The sequence below is a fragment of the Oxyura jamaicensis genome, chromosome 2 (genome assembly GCF_011077185.1).
Source record: "Oxyura jamaicensis isolate SHBP4307 breed ruddy duck chromosome 2, BPBGC_Ojam_1.0, whole genome shotgun sequence".
NCBI classification, from domain to species: domain Eukaryota; kingdom Metazoa; phylum Chordata; class Aves; order Anseriformes; family Anatidae; genus Oxyura; species Oxyura jamaicensis.
The window spans coordinates 46,739,643-46,758,197 of record NC_048894.1 but is presented as its reverse complement, the minus strand read 5'-3'; the positions used below and the strand labels follow the sequence as shown (position 1 = coordinate 46,758,197).

At 42.9% G+C, this 18,555-nt stretch overlaps 1 protein-coding gene across 3 annotated transcripts in view; it reads left to right on the top strand.

The window, feature by feature from the left end:
• Positions 1-18,512, top strand: part of ULK4 (unc-51 like kinase 4) — a 240,376-nt gene extending 221,864 nt beyond the window's left edge. For all 3 annotated transcript variants that reach the window (XM_035316467.1, XM_035316466.1, XM_035316465.1), the window contains exons 36-37: positions 15,286-15,374; positions 18,284-18,512. In XM_035316467.1, coding sequence (XP_035172358.1) covers positions 15,286-15,374; positions 18,284-18,368 — 174 coding nt within the window. In that variant the 3' untranslated portion in view covers positions 18,369-18,512. The remainder of the gene's footprint in view (positions 1-15,285; positions 15,375-18,283) is intronic.
• The last annotated feature ends 43 nt before the right edge of the window (positions 18,513-18,555 follow it).

The following is an 18,555-nucleotide window of genomic DNA, read 5'->3' as shown; positions in this document are numbered from 1 at the left end:
ACATTTCTTCTCAGAAAGAGCAGTCAGGCATTGGAATGGGTTTCTCAGGGAGATGGGGTGTCCCTGGGGTGTTCAAGAAAAGGTTGAACCTGGTGCTTTGGGACATGGTTTAGTGGGTGCCATTGTTAGTAGAGTGATGGTTGGACCAGATGATCTTGAAGGTCTCTTCCAACCTTAATTATGCTACAGTTCGATGATTCAGGCATTTGCCAAGCCTCATGAGATTAGCCACAAATGGTCAGCATGGGGACTGGAAACAGTTGGAGCTGTAGGAGATTTAGGTAGGAAAGAGAATGAGGAGTGCTGATGTCTCAGCACCTAGATGAAGACCTGATAGGAAGGCAGGGGATCATCTTCTCCTTGAGTGACAGGAGTCAGGGCCAGGTCCTTGATTTTCTGTAAAAGTGGTGACCAAGTACTTGTCTTTTCAGAATGGAATTTTCCCTGGAATCAGCTCAGGCAAGCTCTACCTTCTCAAGGGCCATATCCAAGGTTTCCTCAAGGACTCTGAGAGGAGTATGATGATGGTTTTACTCACAGTTGTCCTGAGAGATGGGGCTATGGATGCCTCAGTGACATCCCCTAATAATGTGAAGAAACCCTGTCCCCGCCATCCCCATGAATTATATTTGCCATTTTTGTCCCATAGGACAAGTGTTCAGCCTCTCCTCATGGGTGTCTGCAGAGGGATGGCTAGCAAAACTGGGCTTGGGAGTGAGCAGGATCTGGGAGGCAGTGTGCAAGAGGAAGAGAGTAAGTAAGGATCAGCGGGAGAAGACATGGTGTCTTCTTGCAAGGTTTCCTCTTCCACATTCTACGGTGTGCTCTTTGTCCCCTGTCTTGTGTTTGGCAGTTTGGCCAGCTGAGCATACCTGCTGTAGAGGGGCATCGTAGAACCTGCATGAGCTTTTTGGTGTTGCCATGGAGGAGTGGGGGAGACCTCTTTGGATGGTCAACACCTGTCATTATTTACAGGGACCATATTACTTCTTCCTGGTCCAAGGGGCAATCTCTCTGGATTTGTCCTGGGGCCTAGCAGAGGAAGAAGCTGGCTTCCCTGGAGTGAACTCAGCAGAGGGGTCCTTTGAAAGACACAAGAAAGGACTCCTCTAGCCCCCCCATCCCATGCAGTGCCACCAGCACATGCCTGGATCTTGCTCTGGATGGTTCCTGTCCTGCAGGTGGCTGGTAATTGCCGTGGGGCTGGGAGTGAGGTGAGTTAAGGGATGGAAGGAGTACTTTTAGGTAGGAAGAGGGAAGAAGGCTGACTGAGGGGAACAGGTCCTGCTCCTGCTGCGGCGGTTAGCATGTGCCCAGCCCTCTGATTCACATGCTGGTGAGGTCAGTCAGTCCATCTCCATGTGCTGGCTAGGAGCTTGGTTTGCACAGTAGCCACTTGAAATGAGGAGCTGTGTTGTGTACCAGGAGCAAAGAGCTTTAGGCCTGGGAGGTGGACTCTTAGTCCAACCCCGTCCAGTAGTCAGTGAAGAGAAACAGTAATATGTCATATAGTTGAGCTGTCATGAATCCCATTAGTAAATCAAGGATCACAGTACTAGGAGTTGTAAATAGTTCGTAGACTGAAGTATGTTCAAACAAACAAAACATGTAGAACAGCTATGACAAGTAGGTACATTAAAATGATATATTTACTGTAATTTATGAGTGAAGTCAAAGTCTAAAGTCACCGAGTAAATAAATGATTCAAAATAATTAATTTACTTTTATTAAGTGAGAGGACTGAAGAGTGCTAAGTTCTGAGCAACTGACATGTGATAATGACTGCTCCTGCAGAAAAGCACAATAGGAAGTTGTCTGAGTCACGTCTACCACTGGCTTTTCTGTAAATTATAAGTCATTAAAGGCCAATATGTCTACTCTGGAATTTAGTAATTTTTACCTTACTAAAATGTTTTTAATTTAAATTTTTCTTCACAGCATTAGAGGCTGAAACCCTTATTTTGAGCTTCCTGGGGAAAGTAATTATGATCTAAATCTGATCCAGTAAACGAACACCTTATTTTGTATTACTTTATTGAGGGATAAAAAGCTAATTTAAATTTTTTCATCATCAATTCATTTCTTGGTTTCACTGCAATCAGTGCCAATTTTGCTTGCCAATTCAGTGCTCTTAAGACATGCATCTTCTAAGAATAGAGTGAGAACATCACCTTATTTCTTACAGATCATCAGATGACCACCAGATGGGGGAATCTTTTTGTCTTGGACTGAGTTTAAATCAACAGTTTAAATGTGAAAGACTTGATATCTCATTAGCAATCCCTTGATCCACCCAGTTCCCCTGGCTGTTTTAGAATGATAATCCCAATCATTCTTCCAGTCTTTATAAGCAATCAGTTTTAAGTGCAACTCTTAGAAGATAAGACTTTTCCTGCCAATCCTACCAAAAAAAAAAAAAAAAAAAGGAAGAAAAAAGAAAAACAGGTGAGCTAGAGGCTTTGATTAGACAGGTATTTCTTTTAAGTCAGTTTTAGTCATTGTAGATTTTGTTTCTGCATGCTTGAAAATGAGCCTCCTAGCCAATTTAGATTGGCTTGAATACTTCAAATAGTACAATAAATCTTTTCTTTAATGCACAAAATTATTTTTAACCTGACATAAAGGTAACTTCCAGGTACCTTAACCTTTCCAGAAAGGATCATAGGTTTGGTTAAGCTTCAAAACCCCTTAAAATTCAGAAATCATCTGACAAAACACCTTCTCACTTACATTAATACTTTCCTTAACAGAGTGCCAGTCACATTACTTGCTCTCTCTACTGTGTGGTGAGGGCCTTTGTAAGGTATTTGCTAAAAGCTAGAGTTTTGAGTGTAAATAAGAATTGAGTTTATTCCTTTTCCTGGAACAGTGATGAGATCATCGCTTCAGCTTTGTATTGTGATGTGATTAAGTTTGCACTGTGACTCAGTTACCTTGTACTGGAGGACAAAGTTATAAAATTGACTGCCACTGTGGGTATGGGAGCAAAAGGCAGTATCATGTGGCAGACATCCAAATGCTCATTCTGTGTCCGAAAACATTAAGCCCTGTGTATTAAAAACTATACAACATGAGTGCGTAATTACTTTTTAAATGAGAATCTGTCTGCTTTCATTTCCATAACAGTGTTAATATTTAAATTATTGACCTAATCAGGTTAAGTGTATGAGCTGCACCATCTAATTTCAAGGCACACCTTGTTCATGGTAGTTGTGCAATGGCAAACTCAAAACAATGATGTAATTAGCTGCACATCAGCAAAAATGTCTGAAGGGTTTTAACTTGAAACCTCTAAGAGAAAACAAACTGCTCTATGAAGTTGAAAATGCTTTATGTGGAACCTGTGTGTATTTAGTATGGGTATTATCATGTGATAATAGTACTTCACAAGCTTTTTTTTCATAGTCAAAAAGAAGATGAGAGGAAAAAATATCCAGTTCACATCCTGATTAGATCATAGCTGAAAGCTGTGTTGTCGGTAGCCTTTTGTACACGGTTCGATACGACTTGTCTATTCAGCTGAAGCCAAGACTGCCGTGGTGGCGGTGCTGTAAGGTAAGTGTAAAAGGTTCACTGCCCCATCTGCGTGGGCGAAGTTTCTCAGAACCCTTGTATTCATTAAGATTGCTTTTAGCCAGTGGTATCCATTTCCTGAACACTAAATTCACCCACAAGATAAAAGCAAAAAGCCGATGCATGTATAAAAGAAAATGTTTGTTCCTCTGCTGATACTCAAATATAGCGTATTTTGAGATAACAAAAGCTACAAAGAATGGTTTTCTCCCTGAAATACTTAATCATGTAAGTCAAGATTGAAGTTTAACTTGTTTCAGCAAGAAGCTCATGGCCAAACAAACAGTGCATCACAAAGCTGGTTAACAATCAGCCACAGCAGCTGGACTCAGTATTTTCAATAGGACTTGCTTGACACTTTTACAGAATAATCACTTCCCTATTATTTTTTTCTCAGTAGATGTTACCTTCTAGGCTGTTTCTTCAACATGAGCATCAAAATGGGGATGTAAAGGTGAATCTTTGCTGTATTGCAGAGTTACGAAGAAAAACAGTTTGTCTTTAAGCTAATGTTCTCCTATCCAAATTAAACTGTTCACTTTCTGTAGGGAAAAGGCTTTTTAATATGGCAGTTCAGTGGATTTTGTGTTTATGGAAGGACAGATCCTTCCTCCGTTGTGGACATTTCTTCAAGTTTTATCTTTTTGTGAGACAACACAGCAGATTGTCTGGCACCCAAGTCTTTTACAACCAGGTGTAAAATGAGTTAGTGTAAAGCACCGTCAGTGGTAGTTCAAACCATCCCAATTAGCATTGCAATTAGTGGGTGCATATATATATGGATTTCACATTCTAGCTCAGTGGTTGGTAATTTCTTAAACTGTTTAAACTCAGGTACTTGTGATTGATTTACTTAATTGCATGATTTTAACTTAGGAAAAATGTGTTTAACTACACAATGCAGAAGATAAGCTGGAGTATCTGTGGTAACTCAGTGCCAGACAGGCTTCCATGTGGTGAAGAAAAACAATTTAAGTAGATGCTTTGTAATTTCTAGGTTCACTTCTTGACACTGTGTTAGATACTTCCTTGCATTGTCCCACTTTGAAGATCACAACTAGGCAATAATAAAAATAATTTTATTAGGAGGAAATGTAATTCCCAAGCTTATGAGCTACGCAGACAGCCCTTCCCTTTGTTCCGTCTGCTATGAAGTACTTATGCAGAGTTGTCTTGTGTTGCCCTTCTTTTTATGCTGTCAGGGGTGAGTGACTAGCAACTTGAGTTTACCCTTAAATAAAATGAACCTTGGCCTTCCATGACAACTTGTATCAACACTAATACAGTATATTGCCATCCATGTCACTAGTTAGTGACATCAGATTGGACTTGCAGTCTTCTCTTTTGTGGTTGATAGAAGACTGCCAGATTGAAGAGCTGCATCCTTTTTGCTCCCTAGTATTATAAAAGCACTTCTTGCATGTGTTGGAAAAAGGCAGCTGATAAGCAAAGATGAAGATGACTACTATATTGAGGGGAAAAAAAAAAAAAAGTGCTTTATCTTCTCTTTGCAAGTTCCTGCTGTAAATCATTTAACCTTGTCTTAGAGCTCTTTTGTTTATGCAGTTGCAGCAAAGAAATTCTGCAGTGTTTATATTCATCTGTATCTTGAAATATGATTATAAAGAACAGCAAGATGGTATTACGCTGGGGACAGCTGCAATGGTTTCTCTCATCCATAGACTGCCAGGAGCTGGATCTCAGTGAACTGACAAAAGCATAGGAAAGCTTCTCAGGAGTCTGTTCCTGCCAGTCACTGATGAAACTGGTAGTCAGCCAAGTGTGAGTTGAGGTAGGGAGAGGAAAATGGGGAATGAAATCGTCAAAACACTACTTGTCTGATATCACTACAGCAGCAGGGCTCAGGGCGAAGCATATGGAGTCCAAACAGAAGTGAATGAAATGGCTAATACTGACAAAAAACAGAACGTGAGTGACTGAAGTCTTGTGGCTTTCTACAGTGGGAGATGCAGGGAGTGGGGATGATCTCTGAAGTAACTGTGAACACCTACTTGTAGAGCTATTCATTCCACATTAAATCTTCCTCAGTCTGTTCATTTGGAACAAGCAGTGCAAGTCTGGAAGTAGGTGTGTGTCTGCATTAGGTGCGGAGTGGACTGCCACTTTGGTTGATGATTATTGCACGACTGACGTGGCAGTATTCAGCCAACCTGCAATGGCCGGTCCTTAATGACACTGGATGTGGGGAATCACAGAAGGGACGACTTGCTCTTAATTTTAGAGAGCAGTGAGAATGAAAAGTCTTTATTGCAGTGGCTGGCATACCATGGACTCATGTTCCTGTGGGAAGTTTCTTACCTGCTTGTTTGGAAATGTGTTGACTTTCCAACACCCGCCCCTGGGGAATGGCGCTGTGCTGGTATTTGGAAGCTGGGAGCCCAGTACAGTTATGAGGAGATACAGGAACCATCCAAAAAGCAGACCTGTCATGGTCGGCAGTGAGAAACACTCTCTCTTTTCACAGGGACAGATGTTTTCCTTCCAGTTGTACAGTGAAACTGACGGTTCTGAAACCTGCAAACTGTTAATTTGATTCATAATTCAAGGCCAGCGTAATTCCCAGTGACTATCACTGTTGTTTTTGTTATGGAGTCCTAATTCATTGTTTCTGTGGCACAAAAGTATTGCCGGACTCATTTGGTGTTTCAGTGCACTGTAATTTTACTTAGTGCAATTCTGTTGAGATTGCCAAGCTGTGTCATCTGTTGGGCTCATCGCTATTACTTCCTTTTGACCTCCTCTCTGTAACTGCACACACATGACTTTCTAGCTGCTATAAATATACCTAAATGCAACTGGGCTCATTTAAAAAATTTAAAAAAAATAATTAAAAAAATGTGAATAGACCAAAATGTTTCTCTGTGAGGTCAGTGAGGACCAATTAGATAGCTGTTTGCTTTCTGCCAGGCAGCCAGAGCCATCTGTCACATGACAATGAGCAAGCACAGATTTCAGAAGTCCATTTGTTTTTATGACCGTTTTTACAATTTTATGGAAATTGAACCATTACATAAAACATAATTTTCCTCAGAACTGATGTTTTAGATATTTATTTCCCTGTTCAGTCATTTGCATATCTAGTTGCTTTATATATAAAGCACAACTATAATGATGCTTTTCTCCCCAAATAAAAAAATCCTCAGACCTAAGTTTTGCCTTTTTCCAGTGTGTGAAGGACTGTCTATGCTTGGTACTAAAGGAAAACCCCAAGGGCTTTAGGTCCAAGTTTTGTGTGTGCATAAAAACTATGTCAATAGAGGTTTTACAGGAACTAATGTTTAATGCTTTAATACTTAGCTTAAAATCATGGTCCATAATATTTTTAAAGAAGATTCTGTTGCTCTTTTTATTTTTCAGCTATGTTCTTTTCATATTCTGGGTTAGTTCTTAATATAACTCATGATATTCCTGATATTCTTGGCATGGTAAATCTTAAACGTTCCGTCAAGTTGTGCAGATTTTTAATAGCTGAAGTCCTGTCCTGTGTTCAAGTTCAGATTATAACCAATGTGAGCAAGAGATTTCTACTTTTGCTTCATCCTCAGCAAAAGTTAATGCTATATAAAGGTTCTGCTCAGGGGAAGCTAAGGATTTTGCATACTATATCAAGCTTTAGTTGCATCAACAGATCTGTATAAGGACAATTTGACAGCATCTCCTCACATCACTCTGGCTTCATCAAGGCATAGTACTCTTTTATTTTTACGAGGAGCATTTTAAATCAAGAAAAGAGACCAAGTCAAGTTGGAGCTATTAATTTTTTTGAGGCTGTATGCATTAAAATTAAAATTCCTCAGCAAACTGCAAATACTTGGCAGTTCCTAGGGGTTTGGCCAGTTCATTTGTGCACCATAGGCAGGGCTGCTCAAGTGTTTGTGTCCTTAGATATGTAAGCATTTATGAAATTGGTAATTGCTTGGCTGCTTGCATACTTCTCCTATACAGTAATTGCCATTTAAAGGTCAGCACTTTCCAATATGTTCTGGGTGTCACTGTTTTTCCTAATAGTGAGAAGGTGAGATATCTGTAGTAATGATTCTTATACAAGCGTATAAGCATTTGAAATTGCTTTGAATCATCATAGCATGAAATATGGCAGCAAAAGATTTAGGGTCAATTGTATTAGTTGCTATGCCCATGAAAAGAAAAGCTGGCCATCCCTAACCTGTGGAGGATATCAAAGAAAGTTGGATATAACACCAAACAAACTTTGCATTCAGACTATTTTGTGGTTTTACAGAGAAATATAAAGGATGAGAGCTGCTGGAATTCAGGGGTCTTAATTGAGAGTTGAGTTGTTAGCCCATAAACAACATTGGTACTGGAAAAAGAGCTACAGGAGTCAACATCTAAAAAGGATTGGGAGTTGCTTGTCAGAAGCTATTTTAGGAGAAAAGCTGACAAAGAGAAAGAGACCGTGAAGGACATTTGAACGTGAGAGAGCCTCTTTAGTGTGGGTAGCTCCCATGAGACCAGCAGGGTGAGGTGTAGCTGGGAGGTGGTAGACTCTTCAGGCCCAGCAAGGTGAGGGCAGGTGGGAGGAGGAATCGGAGGGGCTTGCGAGGAGGGCATAAGCTCTGTCTGTGGCCCTATTTTGCCAAAGCTGATGCTTGAGGCCAGCAGGGATTATTGTTTGGCAGACTGAAGTTAGTCTGAAGTGGTACCTCAGGGAGTCACTGGCATGCAGGTGACAGACAAACTTGTGTTTGTAGATGAGATCACCAGCAACAGGGTGGCAGTGTTTATTTTTAATGTCATATTGATGCTGGGCTTGCTTATGCGCATGTGTAACGTGACCCTGCAACACTGTGTGGAAGTCTTCTACAGCACCTTGCAGACAGCCGTCAGGACTGCAGTTTCCTTTTGCTGATGAAGTTGTTGTGGACGGCTGGTTCTAATGGATGTAAATGGATTGCCCTACGCAGTTCTGTTAAGTCAAATGTTTTAAACTCACTAGTTCCAGAGGATAGAAACTGCGATAATGGCTATTTTCTGAGCTATAAAGACATCTTGTATGTTTTGAAAATCAGTTGAGAATGCTAGCAACAACGCCAAAAATCAAAATCAAACAAGACTGAGAGCCCTCTTCAGTTCAATAATGACCCTGAGGTTTTATGAATCTTCTCTAGTGCTTAGATAATACCCCTTAGAGTTGGTAATTTTATAACTTTACAACAACCCTGGAGCATGCCTTTGTGTGCGTTATGGATGTGCTGAAGGGCAGAAAATAGCGTCAAAGTGGAAGGTGTCAAGGAACATCCAAAATCAATTAACAATTATACAGTGCGGGGAAGACATTCCTCGTCTCCCTGCAACTAGCCCTTGAGACAGCGCGCCGTTCAGCCTGCCAGGAGACCCGTGTGTTTCCAAGTTAGCCGTGGAAATTGCTCTGAACTTGGAGTAGACCTGCACACATACAAATTAGAGGACAACAAAACGTGTGGAATGAGATCTTGGCCTTATCAAAGTCAAATGGAGTTTGCCGCTGACTTCAGTGGGACAAGAATTTTATCCATAAAGAGCGAAAAAAAGATTTTTGAACTCTAAAATCAGAGCTAAGCTGTCTGATGTACTTTTTTTTTTTTTTGTTGGTCACAAATACCTGCTTGTTTTCGCACGTATTTGCAGGATCTGAAGGCCACAAAGTCTTTGTAATTTTGTGTCTGCAATCCCTGGCTATAATAATGCTTGCCAAAGCACACCTGGAACACTCATGCTTTTGTAACTTTCATTTCTTGTTTTTATGGTCCAGCAACATTGCTCAGGCCTGTTCAAATGAGTTGGCAATTAGTAACATAAATACAACTTGTCCGACTTGATCTGTTCTTCCCACACGCGCTTTCTGTCTGTCTCTCTCCAGCTGAATCATTTATAGAGAGACAAGTGCTGCGATGGGGTGAATGTCAGAAAGGTTTTTACCCCTTAGGATGAGCTCTTATATGTTATGGAGAACAAAAGCACCGTGGCCACCCTTGTAAGCATGCAGTGTCTCTGAGAGCATGCTGCCCTTGGATGGTCCTCTTCTCCAGTTGCGTAGCCTGGCAAGAGTTACCATTATTTTACATTAAATAACCCATAATTTGGTTGGGCATATGCTTGTGGAAGCATCTGGTCCTATGTACCTGCTGAGAGCATGTCTAACACGTTAAATGCCAGATTTAGCACCTCACAAAAGGCCCTTGCAAATATCTGAGATTTTTTGTTGTTGTTTTTGGCTGATTAATTTTTATTTTAAAAAATAAATAAAATCCTGCCATAGATTCCAAACTGATGCAATAGCTGGAGCACTTCCCTGGTAAACAGGAGGGCAGGCTTCCCTTCTCCAGCCCGGCAGTGAAGTGAAGAGGCTGTGCCTCGTCCCTGTGCCATGGTGTTCTTCACTCATGGGGAACTGCCTGACCCTCCCTGCCTCTCCCCATCTGTGGGAAGCTCTGCCACAGCAACAACAACAACAAAAAAATGCAGTGTTTGCTTGCCTGGAAAACGAGAGAGGACTGCAAGAGCCTGTGAGCCCGTAGCCTAGTGTAGGGGCACTGAGAAAAGGTGTGGAGTTATTCCCCATGCAGGTTTTCCTGCCCTTCTGAACCTCAGCCCTCCCATGCTCCGTGCAGGTGTCTAGGTCTCCATTCCAGATTGCTGACCCCTAAAATGTTGTCATTACAGCCTCTACTTTATAGGGTCCAAATGTTTTATTGGGTCTGGCCCTTGATTATGCCAATGTGGGGCTACATCACCTTGTAAGTGTGCAAGCCTACAGAAAGAATGGCAGTGTGGATCTGTTTGATGTACCTTCTCTGGACAATACCACCTTAATGCATGTGCTTGTAGAGGGCTGTATTTTCAAATATCTGTATTTAGTACGTTTGAACATGATCAATGAATCCATCTGTTTTATTTCAGGTAGCTGCTCACCTGCTCGGGTCTGTGTTTGCAGTATCTCCTTGGTTGTAATGCTCTCCCGTGAGGAGGAGCAGCTGCGTGTTTCTGGCCATGCTGTTGTGAATTGTGAGTGACAAACCAAGCAGTGGGCTTTCTTTGCTGCACTGCCTGTGAATAGCTCCGTGCTGACAGCCTGGGAGGAGAAGTGCCTTTAAATGCTCTGGGATAGGCAGAAGTGGTCAGCAGCGCTGGGAGGCTTTCTCCTCCAGCCAGGCATTGTACCTCATTTCTGAAGCTGCCATCCCATTCACTTGCTGGGCTGTCACATCAGCTACGGTGATGCTTTTGACACCACTATATTTTGTGACATTTTCTCCTTAAAAATGAGAATAAGGTCACTCTAAGCAGCTGTGAATAGCCATCAACTCTCAAACAGCACCAGCCCAGACTGCCTTTGAAACGGCGGCTTTGGGGCTGAAAAGACGCGGTGTTCGGCTGGCAGTCCCTGAGCCAGCCCAAGGTGGTGCAGGAATCAGGAGCCTGAGGTATGCACCTTAAACTGCAGGGACAGCACTCACTATGAAGACATTGTTTGAAATAGTGTCTAGAGGGCAATAGGAATATGCTTAACTCTTTGTTTCTTTTTTTTTTTTTTCTGGAAAACTTATCCTTTCTTCTAAATATATTTCATGTTCTCCATAGGATCCCAGCTAATGCTCGGATAAAAAATTGTGATTGTTTTTACCACAGTGTTAGCTGACACTACCGTTCCCGTTTACAGAAAACCCTCTGGCTGGGGATAAGCAGTACTTCAGCGTGTGCTGATGTTGAAGCAATGCTAACGTTAGACCTGCAGCTACCTGGTGGTTCCAGCAAACCAGCCCACGGCAGCTCCCGTGTTATTTGTGTGGCTGCTCTCCACCAGCATTGGCAAAGTTGAGTGAGAACTTGAGCTAACTGATCCTGCAAGGATAATTAGCTTAATTGTGTTAAATTTTGAGGAAAAGGTAGGAAGCATCACTTTGAGGTTAAAATATTGAGGCGTGTTTGGGAAAGAAAGCCAAGTTTATGTGAAAGAGCATTTATGAAATGACTTGCTTGTGTCTGTGTATACAGGCATAGTGATGGCATGTAAAAGAGAATCTGCTGAAAGTGGAAATGGTAAACATCTCCAACAGCTGTTTATTTGAGAATATAACATTTGAAGGTGCAACTAAATATGCTGCTGAGTCCTTTCTTCAATGAAAAAAAAAATCAAATTGAAAAATTACTTATTTTTATCAAATAAATGTTTTACGTTGTTTCCCAGTTTCATTACAGTTTGCTTCACAGACATCAAGCTTGCAGTTTATTTAAAAAGTCAGCAAAGCAGGAGAATTTCTTTCTCTTCAATATGGTAGAAGAGCAGTTTACTACTAGGTCCTCTAACTCAGTCATAAATTACGAAATGTGAGTAATGACAAACCAGAGAAGGCAGTATTAAGAAACAATAAGCCTTAAGAAAATAAATTATCTCTTAGATTTCCATGTTTTCTTGAAAATTGAATTGCAAAAGTCACTTAGATCAAGAATCTAATACCAAGCACAATAATACCTGAAGAGCTATTCTAAATGTTAGGAAACACTGATCTTTACATATCAGTTGTGGATTCTTTATGACTCATCCTTGTCTAATAGAATTGAAGAGAGGAAAGCTTTGGAATGGTTATTAGCTTAATAAAGCCACATCATTTGGGGATTCTTATAAAATTCCAATGTGTATACAACTAAACTGAGATTTAATTACATTTTTAATTAAAGGAATAGGTATCGATTATGTCATTGAATATGTGTTGTAGCCAGCCCTGACAAATCAGTGTTAGTACAAGAGATCACTGAAGCAGATATTAAAATTCTGCATGAGCTAGAACTAGGCTGGATAGAAGATACAGTCATGCTGGGAAGGAGAAGGTAATGAAATGCATAAAAATACATGTGTTTCCAAAAGTTTGATTGCTGACAGTTTGCTGTGTTATCATAATTTATTTTTATCTGTAGAACAAAGTGGAGATAAAAACAGAGCAATTTTTAAATAGGAAACAAAGTTTTATCTCGGTTCTTGAAAACAAATGGTGATTCCTAAAATCAGTCGATGTTTCTCATGATCTTTATGTGAAGCAGGACCTCATCCACCTTATGTGAGAGGCCTTCTGGCCACTCAGATTTCCTACACAGCTCAATATAAAAGGGGCAAGCATTACTGGTCACAGCAATAACAGCGTGAGGGTAGTGGCCAAAAACGATGGCCGGGTGCAGCCAGGCTGTGTTCGGGTACCGGCCACTCGTCCTGTACCCGGCCTGCGCCTTGCCTGCTGCTGCAGCATGGGTGCTCTCCTCTGCCCTGTGAGAAGGTAATCTGTGGTTTGGATGCCTCTTGGTGGGCAGGAAACAGCTTTCTGAGCGCTGGTAATGGGGAGCGGGTGCAGAAGCCCTCTGTGAGGCTGTACAGCCGCATTTTGTCCGCGCGGGTTTTCGCTAATGCGCCTTGTTTTGTGCGAAGCTGTTAGCTGACGCTCTCAAAAAATACACGCTCTGAGATTGTTTGAAACTTAATTTAAAAAATCTGTAGCCTGCTGCTGTTAAAGGCCCGATCCTTTCCCTCCTTGTGGTGCTACCTTTACTGCTGACAGGATCTTACTGAAGCATTTTGCTAGGTGGTGCAGTAGCCCCCACAGATGGGTATCGCAGAAACCCCATTGCCTCTGGCTGGAAGTTGCTCTGGACAGTGAAGTATAACAGGGAGATGGAGTAGATGATCTCATAGGTCTTTCTGTTTCTATGTTATAATTTCTGTGCACATAAAGCTGTTTTAATCCTTCCCATTCTGATGCATTGTACCCACAGAAATGTATTCTTTATAATGGCACAAGGCATGCTGCAACACAGGCAGATCTGGGAAATTCCACTGGACTAAGTCATTAACTGAAGTAGAGCATTTCAGAATTAAAAGAAAAATATGGTGTAAGATTTTATAACTGAGCATATTTTGGATACTTTATGTGTATCGCGCAAAGGTCGGCCTGTTTAAAGGAGGCGGCGGTGGTGCGGGTTTCAGCACCCAAGCGTTAGGATGTATTAGTATGAGAGATGTCTGTAGCCTTTACTTGACCTCGGGGTTTTATGGAGCAGGATCCAGTCTTCAGCGACAGCTCCCCCTTTGCCCCCTGTGACCTCTTCCTCTTTCAAGTGTGCAGGGCGAACAAGGGCCATGAGCAAAGAATGTGACCGTGGTTGGAGGAGCTGCAGAGGCTTAGCAGAGGCGGGAGCGCTCCTCAGGACAGAAAAGCAACATCTCGAGGCTGAAGCACTTTTCTCTTTCAGTAACCGTATTGCTACGATTTCATACCTCTTTCTTCTAAAATTCCGGACCCAGAATACAAAATGTCTCCTGTAAGTACAGGATGAGAATTAAAGAAGAAAGGATGACGGAAATATAAACTGAGGGGTTCAAAGATAACCTCAAGAGACTAAAAAGGCTTAATGACCTGTAATCAGGATTTACCAATGATTTGTACTTAGGTAATTTGCACTGTTTTTTCCCCAACACACAGGATAAATCTTCGTTTACTACAGACAGAGCCCCGTTCCTGCTTAACTGCAGGATGTTATGATTATAGCTGTAGTGACACTGGTGTTTCAGAGTTGCTGCTGATAAATTATGGTGGACTGGTAGCTGTAAATACAGCTTCTCTTGTGATTTAAGAGGGAGACTTGAAGGTATATCGCCCAGATGCTTGATCAATGGTAAATAGGGCCAGCCATGGCATGTTAAAGCTTAAAAGTCCTTGCCAGGTCTGGGGATTAAAAATTGTCGTTTCAAGCATTAACTCCCGGTATCAAAACAATCTGGTCCTTTTCCTTTCTTTTTTGCCAAGATTTACTTACCTTTGTAAGCAAGAACTGACACGCAAAGCTTTATTATTTTATTTTTTTTTCCTTCAGTAATATTTTGAGATAGGAGAGCTTCTTCAGCAAGCTGCCAAGTGTTCAGCGTCTGTGCCACAGTGCTGTGCAGGTTCATGCCGTGCCCCCCCGTGACCTTGCTGTTCCTGTGGCTCACTGGTCAGGAAACGTGCAGCCACGTGTAGCCATGCACTAACGCGGCGTAAGGCTGGAGATGCCATAAACCAGTCATCAGAAATCAGTGTGATAAAAAAAACAGCCGCAGCAAAATCGGCTCTAGTCAGGATTCACTTGACACAGAAGGGCATACAGCTTCGGTCGCTCATTCCCTGCGCCGCAGGTGACAGCCCTGCGCAGGTGATATTCCTAATGACTGATGAGTGGCAAGAAAACATTGAATATGCAGTTGCTACCATTGCGGTGCTTTTTAACCTGGTTCCTCGCAGAGAAAACCCCGCATGCCCTGATCTGAAGGCTGATACATGCTTGGTTATTTTTTCCCTGAAGTGAAAAATGAAAACGACTGCTGGCTCGGATCTCCCTGGAATTCAGAACCAAGGGGGTTTGTATTTGCATTGGTACTAAGAACAAAATCAGGATTGGCAGGCTGTGATGTGTGAATTTGCACTCATACAGGGACTGAGAACAAGAGTGAATCTTGTTAATTAAGCCCAGACATCTCAGACAGTCTGCACCTAAACTTCAGCCCTGTTTGGTAAAAGGGGCTTTCTCTTGGGTCTCTTTAATGTCACATTCCATTTACAAGTGTAACAAATGCTGTAACTTGTTTCCCTCTACCCCCATCCCACAGAAGACGACAGAGGAATTTCTTTCTCTGCCTTTGATAACCGTTCTTTCTTTTTGTTCCAGATAACTTCAAACGAGAAGCGCTTGGAGAGCCTGAAGAGTGATGGCGATGCTCTTATCCAAACTCTAGAGAGCCTGGCCCAGGCTGCCAGGTGAGTTCCCTCAGGCTTTCAGGAATTTCCAGGGATGAGAGCTCTCTCCTCCTCTTTTGTCTTTGGTGGCCTTCTCCTGTAATTGCCTCCGTGCAGTACAAGCTTCTCAGGTTTCTGTCCCTGGCCTCCCTCCCTGCACGGCTCCCCTCCAAAACCCTCATTCAGAGCTTTCTGGCGGCTCAGCCGCCACCGCTGCGGCACACTTTGATCCCCAGCTGTGGCTAGCCACAGTGTGCTGCGCGCTCGGGCTCAATGCGTGTGCACATGTGGCAGCTTATTTTTTAATTAATTTATTTATTTTGTTCCAAACAATTCGCCTCTTTATGACCGGACGCTGGTCAGTGTTTCTTGGCACAGCGGGCTAGATGCACAATGTGGTATTTGTGCCCTGTTTTAACGTAATTGTGTTTTGTATGCTTGCTGATTTTGTTTGAATGTGCAGCTGAAGAGCAGAGCTGCTTTTGTTTGAGAATACCTGTGGCTTTGCAGAGAAGGCACCAGGCTCTGGGGGATGCCATGGTCTCTGCAAGAACAGAGGTGCTGGTCCCAAAGGCTTGGCCAAACCTCAGCTCATCTCCCTTAGACCTTCATTTGTCTAATCCCAGTTGGACGTAGGAATGAATGAATAGTTCTCTGCCCTGCAAAAAAAGAATTGCACTTGTGCTCTGGGCTGTTAGGCTGCGTTTTGCTCCCGCTCATGTGCAATTGTTAGACTGTATTTTATAGATCATTTTTGAAACACTACGGCGGTGTTTCCAGTGCTCTTTGTGCTCCTAAATGCAGGCTTCATGTGGGTCAGTTGTTTGGGACAGTCAGCTCCTCGATACTGCAGCAGGGTGTATGTACCCTGTGTTGGAAGAAAGGGGTGATGAGGGCAGATGTAGGCAGGAAATGGTCAGGAAGTGGTGAGTGTGAGGAGCTGCACACTGAGGACTGACTAAACCTGTCCTGACCAGTCTGCATCCCTCTCGCATGCTCAGCTGCTGACTCACAGCTTTTTGTATGACACATTAAATTATCTAACTAAAATAAAATGACAGCTCTCCCTAAGGGAGACACTGGCACCACCACTGAAGATGACAGTGGTGTGACAGCGAGGAAAGAAAGTTTTTTTTTTCTTCTTTTAGAACTAGTTTTCACTCTCTTTCAGTGCATTTCAGCGTTAGATGCACCAGACAGCCCGTCCAGTACCTGGCTTTGAATCCCTTTCTCTGGCTTCCTCTAATTGTCTGTTATCTGCACGTTTCTGTACTCAGAAAACCACATACTAAAGAGTCCAAAATAAACTCTGGTCTCTTATTTGACATAAGATGCTCAGTAGTCCAGACTCTATCGCATGTTAGTGACGAGTGTTGTGATACACTGTGGTAGGCCAAGCTCCTCCGCTTGCAGCAGCAGCGGGAAGGCCCCCAGGAGCTCGTGGATTTCACTTCCCCCCTCCTGTTCTTTGGGAAGCGTGTCCCTATCCGTTCATCTGCTGAGGAGGCTGGGAGGGATCTAGCCTGGGTCTTGGGTCCGTGAGGGACTCACACATGGATAAATTGTTAACAGGTAGATGGGAGAAGCCTGGGATTAGCAAACTCGATCAGATTTAGCTGAATGGTTATTTTGCTCATGGAGGTTGTGGCTGTTCTGCCATCTCCTCAAACTCCCTTGGCTTATGTGCCATCTTTCCCAGAATGTTCCTTGGTAGCAATAACCTTGGTCTCCTCTCACTTGTACTTTGAGCCCTGTTAAGAAGCCTTTCTGAGTTTCATGCTGGAAACATTTCATTGGAAACATGAGTAGCCCGACCTCCCAGGCCCTTCTACCCAGGTATTGTCACTGGGTCAAAGGGATTGAGGGGGGGCTTTTGCTTCGCTCCATTTTCGGACAGGTTTCTCATCTTTCAGTCAGCCTGCGCAGTGGAAGGAAGATACCAGCCAGGGAGTGCACTGCTGACAGAGGGACACTGCTTGCTGGGGTAGCAAGGTGCTGTCGGTGCTCTCCTGCGGCCATGTAGCAGCTTGTACTGCCAAGCTCTATCTCTGCTGTGTCTTCTCAGCTAGACATATCAGGCAGTTTTGGGGTTGGTGCATGACCAAACCATTCTGCTTAGTGACTAGGTGGAATTAAACCTGAACTCCAAAATGTGGGACCTCAGCCATTTGTTCTTCAGTTGCCAGGATGAATTTGTTTCAGATAACTACATTTTCTGGTTTAAACTGCTGCTCATTAAGAAATTGGTTTACAAAGCGTGGCCTGATCATTTGGATTTCACGGTTAGCTTTGTGTTCCCCTAAACATGGGGTGTCGGTAGGTATTTGTCATTAGCAATTGAGGAAGCTGCACCTTCATCTGGTGTACTTTCTAAGTTAGCGATGAGGGATGGTAAGCCTTTAAAAAAGTATTGCTGTGGTCTTAGCAGTACTCGTTAGGTCTCCTGTTCTAATGCTGGAAAAAACATGGATATAAGAAAAACTCAGGTGAGGAAGCGAAGAGGGAAGACCACGGCAGTGAATGTAGTGGGACAGGTGGCTCGCCATGCCGGAGGCGGACAAAACTTTGAGAGGAGCTGCCTCCCTGTGCGGGGTAACCACAGGGGGAAGGCACACGTGGGAGTCTTTTGTCTGTCAAGCTGTGAGTGCACGCATGTGTATGTGGATTCATGGGACATGGTAAGTTGTCTTCTGTTTTACAGAGGAGATTGAGCAAGGTAGCAGTTGCTGTGACTTTGAGCTGAAAGTCACCTTTACATGAGATTTGTTCCAGGACAAAATCACCAGTTGCATGTTGCTACTTAATAGTTAAAAGGGGTGAAGTTACTCAGTGGCTATGAAGAGTTCACCAACATAAAGGCAAACGTGGGATTTATACAAAAACTTTTCCCTTAAGAATGTCTAATAGATGCTACTATGTTTAATTTCTAGCTCTCATGCTGATGTTGCTGTTGCTTCCTTGGCATTTGAAATTCTGAGAACGGTGGGACATGAAATTCTGAAGACGACCAAGTGAACTGTTTCTGAGCAGCCCACCGAAGTGTGCAAGTTGTGCGTGCTGCTCAGCACCTCAGGCCTGAATGAACACCTTCACATAAGCAGAGCAGACCCAGCTAGCTTGCTTAGTTGAGCCACAGCTGTGTCTGAGCACGTGTGTGACTGGGGCGGGGGGGGGGAGGGGGGTGTTTCCAGGCAGGGAGAAA